The following is a 13,397-nucleotide window of genomic DNA, read 5'->3' as shown; positions in this document are numbered from 1 at the left end:
TTACTCTCCATATAGTTTGAAGCACTGGCCGACCCCAAGTAATCATTCACCATACGGGCCAGCCGCTGGCGGTGATCACTTTGTCCGCTGGTGGTGCTGCTGCTAGGAGTATCTTGCATTGGCTGGTAAAATTCCTTCAGCATACTCAGCAGGTTCACAGATTGGGTAATGTTGCTGCTGCTGGGAGTGGGACCACCAGACATTTGCTGAGTATGATGATGACAAGGCTTGGTAGCTTGGGGCCGGGATACAGGTGCAGGAAACGCATCTTCTACCCAACGAAGAAGGGCATCCCGGATCTGGCTCATCCTGGCGTCTGGTTGGGAGGGGGGTATGAACTGGCGCATTTTCCTCTTGCACCGGGGATCTCAAATGGTGGCCACCCACATGTCGAGCCTTGATTTAAATTTTTTAATCCGGGGGTCTTTACGGAGGCACTGGATCATATGTGCAGCCATGGGGAAGAGATGTCTGCCATGAATCGCCTCTTCCTGGCTGTCAGAACTGTCGTCATCATGCTCCAGCTCCACATCAAAATCTTCTTCCCACCCCCGGACAATGGGCTCTTCTGCAAGCTCTGCCTCCTCATCCAGGACTGGAGCATGCCCACTCACACATTCACTTGACTGGCCACTGTTCAGTAGGGCTTCCTCCCCCTGTTCGACCAGTTTGTCAAGAGCCTTTTCCATCATCAAGACAAGAGGGAGCACCTCCGATATGCTGCAGTGCTCCTCACTGACCACTTTTGTTGCCTGCTCAAACAGCTCCAATACTTTTCACACCTGTCCAATCAGCTGCCACTGGTCCCCAGTGATGTAGTCCAGTGGCCCTGTTCTGGTGGAAGATGCTACACCACAGTCAATAGGCACCCTAGTGAGGGTATCCGTGTGCTAAGCTGATATGGCGCTGTAGTCCAGCAGCTCCCAAAGAATAAGTAGAAGAGATCAGCCGCACCACGTAGATGTATTTAAGCTCTTTATTGCATAAAGATAAATCCCAGGGACAGCGACAAATGCTGTTTCGGAGGCAAACTCCTTCCTTAAGCTGTATAGGCTCACTCTTCAACCCACGTGGTGGCACCACCAGCTGAGATGCCCCAGATCTTGCACCCTCTTCAGCAGCACCATGGAGGGTGACCCAATATGCGGTAAAAGTCAGATACTTTCCCTGCCCATGCCTGCTGCTCCAGCCATCCATGGTGAAGTGCACCTTTCCACCGACAGCGTGATCCAAAGACAGTTCGACACACTCCACAAATGTGCTGGTGAAGGGCAGGGATAGCATTCCTAGCAAAATAATGGCGGCTGGGGATCCGCCATTGTGGAGCAACACTGTTCATCAGTCCGCGGAAGGGGGCACAGTCCACAAACTGGTAGGGCAGCAGCTGTTGGCCTAACAGCCTTGCCAGGAGAGCGTTATTTTTAACGATGAACGGATCAGCTGCAGGGAGCATCTGCTTCCTCTGCAACATTTCTGGCACAGAGGCCTGACGCTGGAACACTGGCGATTCAGAGGACACCAAGGGTGATGACGAGGTGCTTGCTGAGGTGTGGAGTCCTCTACTAGTCTGGCTTCCAGAGGGAGTTGAACAATAGGACTGAGCAGGTTAGATAGGGACAGGAGTCACAGGACAAGTAGAAAAAAAAGAGGAGGGGCCTGTTGCTGTTGCTTTTCCTCCACCCATCTTATTGGAATTTTTCACATGTTCAAACTCCCATCTGTGGTGGACGCGCATATGGCTTATCAGCCCTGAAGTGCCGAACCCGCTGCCCGATTTGCCTCTGCTCACCGATTTACGGCACACAGAACAGACTGCCCTGGATTCATCCTCTTCCAGAACAGTAAAATAATTCCAGGCAGGGGACGTGCGTGCACGTCCAGCAGTGGTGCGAACTGCTTTAGCACCTCGATCCTCAGCATTGGACTGCTGGCGGTTACTGGCAGACGGAAAAGCACTTGCAGGCTGCTGTTGGCCAACCGTCTGCTCTGTTTCTACAAGCTGCTCATGCCTGCCAGTGCCCAACCCAGATGGCGACCAGGTTAGATCAGTTACCTCATCATCAATGAGTGACTCTTCTTCTGGACTCTCCACCTGGCCACCAAACACCTCTGTAGTTGACTGATGTTGACTGGTGAAACTGGATGAAGCAATCACAGTGGCCATTTCTGTCACCACAGAAGCCACCACTTCTTGGGAGCTTGGTTCCATGGTCTCCTCCAATGCCTCCTCCCAAACGTTCTCCATATCTCTCTCAGCGATGTAGGTGTGTTGTACTTCTGGAGCGGAGTACTGGAAGGAAACAACCTCGTCAAGAGAAGCAGCTGCAATCGGGTTCTGGTCAGGAGGAACCTGGCGGCCACTACTGGTGCTGCTGCCACTAGCTTGAAGTTCCTCAGACAGGGTAGAGGGTTCCTGGTCTAAGTAATCGACAACTCTCTGCGCCTCCTGCTCTGTCAAAATTTTCCTGCGTGCTGCGAACACAGGGAAGACTTTTCTGACCGGGAGGAACGCTTCCTGCTGCTGCTGCCACTCTCAACCTGATCACGTACTTGCCGTGATCCACCAACACCACCATCACTCCACTTTATTTTAGGAGTGTCAGTAAATTGCTGCTGCTCTCGCTCCATTGTTTTGGGGCCAAAAACTTTATTGGAGAAAGGGGTATGAGCGACAGAGCAGATGAGGTCACAAAATAAGGGAATGAAATAAAGAAAAGAAAAAAAATTGGAAATTGAAAAAAAAACTTGCACTACACTCACTCAACTAATCAATCTCTAACCAATCAATCAATCAATCAATCAATCAACTAACTCACTCTGTCAAACACTAAGCCTGCGGCCTGACTGGCTCTGCAGTACTAGCACACTACACTGCAATTTATCAATCAAACTACAATCTACTGTAACTCTCTCACAACTCTCTCACAAATACAGCTAGCTTACTACTACTACAGCTCACACTCTAACTCTCTCTCTCACAGAGTCTTTAAAAAGACTTGGTTTATATATAGTCTTGAAAAAGACTTTTGTTTTATGTTAAAACAACCAGTATGGGTCTGTCTCTCCTCTCTCTCCAACACCAGACTGAAACCCACAAGCGTTGTGACTGCACACCTCTCTTATATACTAAATGGGTAGGATAGGTGCTGATAGGTAGCTAGGGAGCTGGTTGCTAACGTAGGATTGGTTGGTAATTCTTAAGGCTCTAATTGGTGCAGAAATTCCTATTTTCATGCAGAAGTCCGTTTGTTAGCTTTTGTCTGCAGTGTCTAGGTCTTCCGTGTGATTGGCTGCCAAAAATTTGCATTCCGCCGGAATACGCATAATTCTGTGGAAATTCCGCCGGATCGCTAGTGCAATTCCGTTCCGATGCGACGGAACGGAATTGCCAATTTCCGACCGGAATCGCGGAAATCTGAAATCCGCGGAATCCAGCGACCATGCCTACTCTGGGCAGCCACAGGGGCGTAGCAATAGGGGGTGCAGCGGTAGCGACCGCATCGGGGCCCTTGGGCCAGAGGGGCCCCGAATGGCTCTCCCTCAACTACAGTATTAGCTCTATATTGGTCCTGTGCTCATAATAATCATTTATATATATACTTTGAATAGTAGTAATCATTAACAAACTATTCCCCATCCCCTTCTTGTACCTCTGACATTGTAGTTGCCATTGGCAGCTTTTAGTGCGCCGTTTTAATTGCCAAGTATAGAGTGCATGGGGGGCCCCATTGTAAAACTTGCATTGGGGCCCACAGCTCCTTAGCTACGCCACTGGGCAGCCAGATCCCCTAATTTACACAGCACCCATTTATTATATTCTTTACTTCCTGTACTCCCAGAATGCTCCATGCTCTCAGAATTCAAGGCACACAGAGCTACTTTGCATTTCTACTATGCTTGCTGGTGTATACATGTCACATTTAAAAGTTTGGTTAAAAGTGTACCCAAGGCAAATTTGACATGATGAGATAAACAGGTGTATGTAGAGGGCAAAACATATTAATAACCAGACTGTTTTACTTTTTTTATTTTGCTGCCTGGAAGGGATCACTTTCAGGCATGGAAGTGACAGTTTCTGTCTTGTCAGTACCTTGTTGAGAATCTAGTAAACATCACTGATAAGAAAATTACAGCCATAAATGTTTCCCTAACAAAATACAACTTCTGAGTGCCGGAAGAGATAGGAAAAGGTCAATAGTTCGTGTATTTTAAGTCAGGGATACTTAATAGGCTGCCACAAAGAGACAACAGAGACACAAAACATTCAATCTACTTTGTAAATGTTTAATTATAAAATAAAACAATGGGATATCTCAAAAAACGTCATTATTTTAGGAGTAGGAGGATAAATACAATTGTTTATCTCATCAGCTTATTTTCACCTCGAGTTCACTTTAAGCCAGGGTAACTGTGCATTAATGCTGGTAAGAGTCATGTAGACTTTTACTGATGTTTTAAAAAAGCGCTTGTGTGGACTTAGCCTAAGGCTATATAAAAACCAAAGGTGTAACCAAAGTAACCAATCAGAATCTGAATTAGCGAAATTAATGACAGATGTTTCCTGACTGGTTAATGCATAAACATCTTTTCCTTCTTGGGAGTTTTGGCATTACCAATGAACCTGCTTTTCTACATGTCCCTGTCTGCATTTCAGGAATAATATTTAATCATGGAGAATCTTGGAAAACTATGAGAAGGTTCACACTGTCAACCCTCCGAGATTTTGGAATGGGGAAGAAAATGATGGAAGCCAGAATTCAGGATGAATTAACTTACCTTATAGAACATTTCAAATCTCACAATGGTAAGATGTCCTATGAAACAGGATATGCTCAAAACAAATGCTTTTACTCTAAGGAGGAGGAGGTAGATAACTGTGGACAGCATTAAGAAGCAGAACGTTGCGATGAATAATGTCCTCTCGGATATAAAAGGTCTAGATGGGGTGACAGGAAATTTGGGCAGCAGAGGCACTGCAGAAGTTTGGGTGCCCCATATGTGCCTGATATTTTGTGTCTACAGTAGCATAGGCACCATAGTAATTGGTAGGTCCATGGTGTGTGTGGGGAGGGGGGGGGGAGCGTAAGTTATTGTTAGGCATCATCGGAGTTGGTTAAGGGTAGGCACCGTGGTAGGGTCAGACAGGGTGTAACTATAAGGGAGCAGCCCCTGGGATTGGAAGCCCAGTTTCTGGGAAACCTCTCCAACTACTAATCTTCTCTTCCTCTGATACAGGGGACTATGCCTCAGATCAGGTCAGGTGATTTTGTGGCTACACTTATTATGGGTGTGAAGATCATGATGGCCACACTTGTTTTATGACCCCTGCAAGATGAGCCCCAGAGGCCGTGAAGTAGGGGCCACATCAAAGTGGGAAGATTGGTTATGGTTAGGCATTGGTGGGATTAGGCAACAGGGATGGGCTTCCGAGTAGTGAGCTATTCGAATTCGGAATTCTAATGAAGATTAATTACTCCATCTGTGACCACGGGATGGTGGGGTTAACTTACCCAGAAGTCTATGGATCCTATGCGTGTCATTGCTGTTATATGCGACCTATGCGAGACGTTCCACCACACATTACCGCATTTCGCACTTTCTCCTTCTGCTGGAAGGAGGACGTGGACGTGCGGTAGTGAGTGGTAGAACGCATCCCATAGGTCGCGTGTGACAGCAATGACATAAATATATCTATAAAATTGCGCTTAGGATAGACACTAAGCTTTGCAGACATGGCTCGCGTTCTCCAATTGTGTGAATAAATAATAAAATCCTCTAAAAAAGATCCGCGCTCAAAGGCCAAAATGTAATTAAACACTAATACAGTTTACCACAGCGGTCCAATAAAGTTCAGTCCTTTCTCCTGTGTATGGCACACACTGTAGTATGATTCACGCTGTTATCAGTATCACACTAGGGCCCACACGTCATATGCAAAGAAGAAAAGAACACATATAGTGTATAACTGCGATAAAATTTAATCCAACACCTCCCACGTGTGATACTCACCGTCACCTCAATTCAACAACACCAGTGCCAAGGACATCCCCCCCCCCCCCCCCCCTTTGTGCCCGCACTCACCCCAGAGACCTCTCAAATGACATGCATAGGATCCATGAACTTCTGAGTAAGTTAACCCCCCCCCCCCCCCCATCCCGCGGTCACAGGTGGAGTAATTAATCTTCATTAGATATACAAATTGGAGTAGATCACTACTCGGAAGTCCATCCCTGTTAGGCATTTGTGGTTTGGGTTAGGTGTTGGCAGAAGGCGTGTTTTGTGTGAGAGTAAGGTTTGGTTTAACAATATTAACCACTTTACCCCCCACGGTACGAATTTCTCTGTCCTTTTTTCCACCCTGTCACCACCAAGTGACGGAGAAATCCGTACCTGACGCCGCTCCCGCCGATGTCCACGCTCCCGCTGCTCGCCCCTGCGCTCGTGTGCGCCGCCGCCCCCTCACCCGGAGATCAATGCATGGAAAAAACCTTTCCCGTTCGTTGATCTCAGCCCCCCGCAATGATCAGCTGCTTCTACGAGAAACAGCGCGATCATTGTGAAAAAAAAGTTGCCCAGCCTCCCTGAACTTCCTGCAAGCGTACTTCCTGTACGCTTGCAGGTCGCATAAACAAAAACTCACTGTGGCCATCTTGTGGCCAAATAGTAAAACTTCACCCTAAAGCATTTTACATACACAAATACATTAGTTTAACATTAAAAATTAACTCATTACCTCCCATACTCCCCAATTATTTTTTATTTGTGTAATAAAAAAATAAAAAAAATACAATTAAAAAAAATACATAAATAGTTACCTTAGGGACTGAACTTTTTAAATATTTATGTCAAGAGGGTATAACACTGTTACTTTATAAACTATGGGCTTGTAATTAAGGATGGATGCAAAACTGAAAAAAAGCACCTTTATTTCCAAATAAAATATTGGCGCCAAACATTGTGATAGGGACATAATTTAAACGGTTTTATAACCGGGACAAATGGGCAAATAAATTTCATTAATTAATTTTAATTACAGTAGCATGCATTATTTCAAAACTATGAAGGCCTAAAACTGAAAAATAATACATTTTTTCCCACATTTTTTCCTATTTTGCCATTAAAACACATTTAGAATAAAATAATTCTTGGCATAATGTCCCACCTAAAGAAAGCCTAATTGATGGCAAAAAAACCAAGATATAGTTCATTTCATTGCGATAAGTAATGATAAAGTTATAGGCGAATGAATGGAAGGAACACTGAAAGGTGAAAATTGCTCTGGTGCTCAAGGGGTAAAACCCCTCAGTGGTGAAGTGGTTAAAATATCGGTAAAATTTACCAATAGTTTTCTATCAGAATAACCACTGGACATCAGTAGATCAATAATTTTACCGATATTCTACTAGCAGCTATTTCCAGTGCCTAAAAAATTGTGCGATTACGCAAATTTTCATTTATATTTTCGCAATTACTCCTATACATAATTATGATTTGTAAATTTAATTGATTTCGTATAGTCATTCTTAATTTTGCATAAAATTGTGCGTAATTTTCACGAAATTTCATGCCGACAGTGGATAGCAAAGCCCCCATACATGCTATTGACACCAAAATTGCTACATATGTTAAGGAGAATAGTGGGTACAAGTCCAGAAAGAATTGAGAAAATCAATTTTAAAAATGCAAAGAAAAATGGTTTTTAAACTCTTTAAAAAAACTGTTTTCTTTGCATTTTTAACATCGATTTTCTTTTTTAAAACTTTTTTTTTTTTACTTCTACCCACTATTCTCCTCAACATATGTAGCAATAGCATATGTAGCAATAGCATGTATGGGGTGCTATTAATTGCCAAAGTCGGCACAACATTACACGAACTTGCGTGAAAATTAGACGAAAAATTACACGAAATGATGAAATATTACTATTACATACAAAATGAATTACCGTACCATTTTCCCTGAAATTTCACACTACGATTACGATGCGTAATTGCGATTTTCAATGCGAAATTTTGCATATGCAAAATTTCAGCCCACCACTGCTTCAGGGGTTTTAAACACACATTTATATGTTAAAACTACCTCAGGCGCATATTGAAAAACAAGGGACGCTCTGACCATTTGTGATAACTTTGTCCATAATTGGTTGCTATCCTTTCACAGAAGCAAAGGCTTCTGCACACAAAGTGGACTGTTGCCGGACAGGGATTGAGATTTGGTCCCTTGGCTGACAGTGTGGAGCTGAGGCTGTACAAACGTGTTGATAGCCTCAAGGCAATTGACATGTTCTGTTGCTAAGGAGGGGGGGCGATGCAGCAGTGCTTGACAGAGCAAGCGGGTCGTGTGGGGAGAATTTATGTACTTATACCATTGAGGATTGCCTTGATTCAAAGAGAGGGAAGTGGACCTTAAAATGCATGTGTTCTGCCAACTCTATAATTTGGGTTGTCAGTTTTTGGGCTGCCTTTTTTTGTATTTGTGATTTTTCGTTTTGCAAATGTTTGCATTTAATCCCTTTTTGTTGGTGCTTCTATGCAAGTTTTTGCATTCCAATTTTTCCATTCATACCCATGTCACTTTACATGATATGGTATGTAATTAACTTCACCCATCTGTTGGGTGAGTTTGTGCAGTAAACAGTAAGGGGTAGGCACAACGTGCCTATGTCACCACATAGCAACAAAACACGTTGCCAGTAGGTAAGGTCGCTGGATTCCGCGGAATTGTAAATTCCGTGATTCCGGACGGAATTTGGTCAATTCCGATTCCGATGGTCGGAACGGAATTGCTATAGCTCTAAAACGGAATTCCGTGGAAAATTTTAAAATTCCACGGAATTTTACGAAATTCAAATTTATTTCCTCACCAAACTAATTTCTACCTGATCTCCTCCCTTCCTTCCTCCTTCCTCCCTTCCTCACTCTCTCCTCCTGGAGGGAGGAGGGTCTCATCTTCCAGGGAATTGTAGTATTTCAAAAGCCAGCTTACATACCATGTCTGGGAATTGAACGCAGGTCGGAGTGTGTGGTAGGTAACTCACTTAACCACTATACCACCACCAACACTATATGCTGAAGCCAGCCTAGCATGTACCATTATGATATATCCAAGAGAAAAATTAGCTTGCTTAAGGATTTGTAGCATGTCAAAATCCAACTCACATTGGCTGGGAATAGAACCCAGCCTGCAAAGCAGTAGGCCTGGGTTCTATTCCCAGCCAATGTGAGTTGGCTTTTGACATGCTACAAATCCTTAATCACTACACAGAGAATTGAATGTGTGCATTAAACACCAAGTGAACACCTGAAAAAACTGGCTAAGCAAATTTGGCCTAATTGGCTATTCATGAGGCAATGCTCATGCAAATATGCATTCGCTTTCGCATGCCAACTTATGCAGGGTCAAAAACCAATGCCGCAAAGCGGTCGCCCTGCAGGAATTAGTTCATGCTGCAATAGCACTATCCAGGAGCGCCACGAGGAGGCTTCCCAATGCCCCCATACAACCGGGGGGGACTGCGCAGTCCCAGGCGCTCTCACTGCCTGGGAACCACAGCGGCACCCCGGAGGGGAAGGCTGGGTGGCGCAGGCGACCCCCCCCCCAAGCGTGGCCAGTGCCGGGCAGAGCCATCCGCACCCACCTCCCAATATTTAAAAACAGGCACTTACCTTAACGTCCATTGCGTTCTGCTACTGAGCATAGCTTGGGTGCAACACATTTGAAAAGGAAAGGAATGAAGCATGGGTCGCACTGAGCTTTGGAGCTCAGTGCTGGCTCACACACAGCACTCCAAAGGGGGGGGGGGGAAGGACAGGCGCAGACAGACCACTCCAGGACTCACACCACCTGGAATGAGCCATCCACCACCCGCCTCCAAAGGGGGATAGACATAAACCATTACACAGAGAATTGAATGTGTGCATTAAACACCAAGTGAACACCTGACATAACTGGCTAAGCATATTTGGCCTTTCGCATGCCAACTTATGCAGGGTCAAAAACCTGCGCAGTCCCCCCCCGGTTGTATGGGGGCATTGGGAAGACTCCCCGTGGCGCTCCTGGATAGTGCTATTGCAGCATGAACTAATTCCCGCAGGGCGGCCGCTTTGCGGCATTGGTTTTTGACCCTGCATAAGTTGGAATGCGAAAGGGAATGCATATTTGCATGAGCATTGCCTCATGAATAGCCAATCAGGCCAAATTTGCTTAGCCAGTTATGTCAGGTGTTCACTTGGTGTTTAATGCAAACATTCAATTCTCTGTGTAGTGGCTACAAATCCTTAAGCAAGCTAATTTTTCTCTTGGATATATCATAATGGTACATGCTAGGCTGGCTTCAGCATGTAGTGTGTTAAGTGAGTTACCTACCACACACTGAGACCTGGGATCAATTCCCAGCCACGGTATGTAAGCTGGCTTTTGAAATACTACAATTCCCTGGAGGATGAGACCCTCCTCCCTCCGGGAGGAGGAAAATGACTAAGGGAACAGTTAATAGGGTCTATGGGCTACCATATAGGGTAAACAAGGTTACTTTAGCAATTTTTCCTACGGAATCCGAAAATTCCACAGAATTTCGTACAAATCCGGCGGAATTTTCATAGCGACGGAATTTAACACTGATGGAATCTGTGATTTCCGGCGGAACTGAATTTGCTCTTTCCGATCATCCCTAGTTGCCAGCCTCACAGCTGATACACGTCTGTACAGGCCGGCCCCGCGATGTCATCCAAGGAGATCGAGTCCCAATCCCCGACAGGCGACATAAGTCAGCAGCGTGTATGCACCCTTAGGCAGTACTCTCAGTAACCAAACACTCCACAGAGATCACCTGATAGGACAGAAGAAATCGCCACCTGTGATAAATGTCAGAATGTAAACCAGGGTGAGGAAATATTTTACTATGGACAAACACTGGCTAAATATTATTTTAAAAAATGGATTCATTAATTTATTTTCACTACAGTTCCTCTTTAGGCTCTGGCTGCACCTAGACATTGTTCATATTTGTTGTTAGTGCACCATATTTTTTTTTTTTTTCAAATATTTTTATTAGTATTGTGCATACCTTACAAAATTTCCTTAGTTTATCCACATTTTCTTGTATTTATACATCAATACCTTTTCTATATTATTCATAACATGTTTTCATTAACTCTATTTAAGATGCATACAATATTGTATTGCCAGTGTCGTTAAATTGGGAACATAAAATTTAGGGCTTAAAGCCCAAATTCCCTGGCATTTTTGTTTCTTCAATGTTTATAACAGATTGTCTTTCTTCCATGCCAATGTCCATTGTTTTTGACCATGAAGCATCTTTTTTTGGAGTTGAAGACAAAACACAAAACAAAACTACAAACTACTACAGTTCTCCGTTCATCCCCTCCCCCCCTCCTCCCCTCCTGTATAAGTCCCTCAAATAAAGCAATTATAAGTTTGATTTATCATATTTCCAGTAGGCCCAAATAACCCCCAATTTTGCCCTTTAAATACCACTCTGTATTTTCGAAAAACTTCATCAGTTGTATAATTTGGTCTCTGTTATATGTCTTTTCAATAAAAGGCTGCCATGTTTTGAAAAATTTTGGTATTGTTTTGGGTTTCATTCGTTCCATTGATAGCCGATCTAGGTGTAATAGATGGTTAAGAAGTATTTTTACTTCACTCAATAACGGCGGTATTGGGTCAAGCCATTTTTTCATAACTGCTTTTTTAGCTGCTAATAGACACAAGTGTTCCCATTTAGAGATCAGGGAAGGTTCTGATTCCTCGTTTTGTCTAGTATTGTGAAATAAACAAAATAAAGGATCAACTATCCTCTGATTGTTAGAAATAGTATGCATCATGCTTATTACATCCTTCCAAAATCCCTGAATGGAAACACAAAACCATAACATATGATTCAAATTCGGAGTCAGACTACCGCATTTAGGACATTTTAATTCTCCCTCAGGATTGTGAGATTTGTAGGGTTTCATAATGGGGATATAGGCTCTATATACCGTTTTGAGAACCATTTCTCTCCATTCTTCACTAATTATGGAGTGTCTTACAGCTTCCCAGCCTTTTTTAACATATTCTAGGAATTCATCTCTTGAAATGTCTATTGAGTCTGCCCATTTATGGATCTGGGAATAGTAATCTTTGCGCCGGGTCTGTGTATCTCTCAAAAAGGCATATATCCAGGACAAGGACTGTTTTTGTTTTGGACCACTCAGTAAATCTTCAAATTTAGAGTGTATTTTGATTGTCCCTGTTCCTCCCGTCGCTTTCTTTACAAAACTGGTGACCTGTCTATAGTAATATTCGTGGTTTGAGAGTATTTCTTTTGTTTTGAGGGCTTCATTCCATTCTAATAATTTCCCTTCCGCGTCCATAAAATGTCCCAAGTTAGTTATTCCCATAGCTTCCCATTGTTGATAGGCTCCATGCATAGTGCCGGGTTTAAAACTGGGATTTTTTGTGAAGGGCCATAATGAAGAAATGTGTGCTGGTAAATCATATTTTTTCCTTACCTCTCTCCAAGTAATTATCGTGTCTCTTACCAAGGTATTCTTTTTAATTTTTGTGGGTAGGTTACGCCAGGGGGTATGTAGTATTCCTACAAGAGAATAAGGGGCCACCATTGCTTCATCTAGTCCTATGGATGTGTAAAAGAATGTGCCACATAACCAGTCTCGGACATGTCTGAAAATCGCAGCCAAGTTATATATCCTTAAGTCTGGAAAGTTAAGGCCGATATGGGAAATGGGGGCTTTTAACTTTGCTAATGCTATTCTTGCTTTTTTTGATTTCCAAAGAAAACTAATAAACAATGATTCTAACCGTTTAATGTCTTTGTGCTTTAATAGGATTGGGAGATTCTGTAGAGGGTATAATAGTCTAGCTACACTGAACATTTTTATCAGTTGGATTCTTCCTGCTAGTGACAATGGAAGCTGTTCCCAAGAAGACACTTCTTTTATAATTTTCTGGATTAGGGGTGTATAATTTAAGTTATATAACTGGTCCATTTGTCGTGGGAGTTTTATACCTAAGTAGGTGATGAAGGAGTTTTTATAATTTATCTTTAACCTCTCCAGTGTTGGGCAGTGTTTGTTAGTTTGTTTTGGGGATAAGAATAGTAGTTCACTTTTGTGATAATTTATGACAAACCCGGAGGAAGCTCCAAATTCATTTATGTGGTCTATGACTCTTTTTACATCTCTTTCCGGATCCGCCATGAATAGTAGGATGTCATCTGCGTATAACGCAGATAAAAATTTATATTGCCCAATCGAGATTCCGTTGAATATCTTATTCTGGGCAAAGGAGCGCGACAGAGGTTCCAAGGCTAAGTTAAACAGAAGTGGAGATAAAGGGCAGCCCTGTCGTACTCCTCTACCCAGACCAAA

At 43.5% G+C, this 13,397-nt stretch overlaps 1 protein-coding gene across 1 annotated transcript in view; it reads left to right on the top strand.

Annotated features, from left to right (window-relative positions):
- Window positions 1–13,397, top strand: part of LOC137525631 (cytochrome P450 2K4-like) — a 112,117-nt gene that overhangs the window by 28,034 nt on the left and 70,686 nt on the right. The window contains exon 3 of the mRNA XM_068246781.1: window positions 4,655–4,804. Within this exon, the coding sequence (XP_068102882.1) occupies window positions 4,655–4,804 (150 nt within the window). The remainder of the gene's footprint in view (window positions 1–4,654; window positions 4,805–13,397) is intronic.

The sequence above is a fragment of the Hyperolius riggenbachi genome, chromosome 7 (genome assembly GCF_040937935.1).
Source record: "Hyperolius riggenbachi isolate aHypRig1 chromosome 7, aHypRig1.pri, whole genome shotgun sequence".
Classification (NCBI taxonomy): Eukaryota; Metazoa; Chordata; class Amphibia; order Anura; family Hyperoliidae; genus Hyperolius; species Hyperolius riggenbachi.
This window is presented reverse-complemented; position numbering and strand designations above follow the sequence as displayed.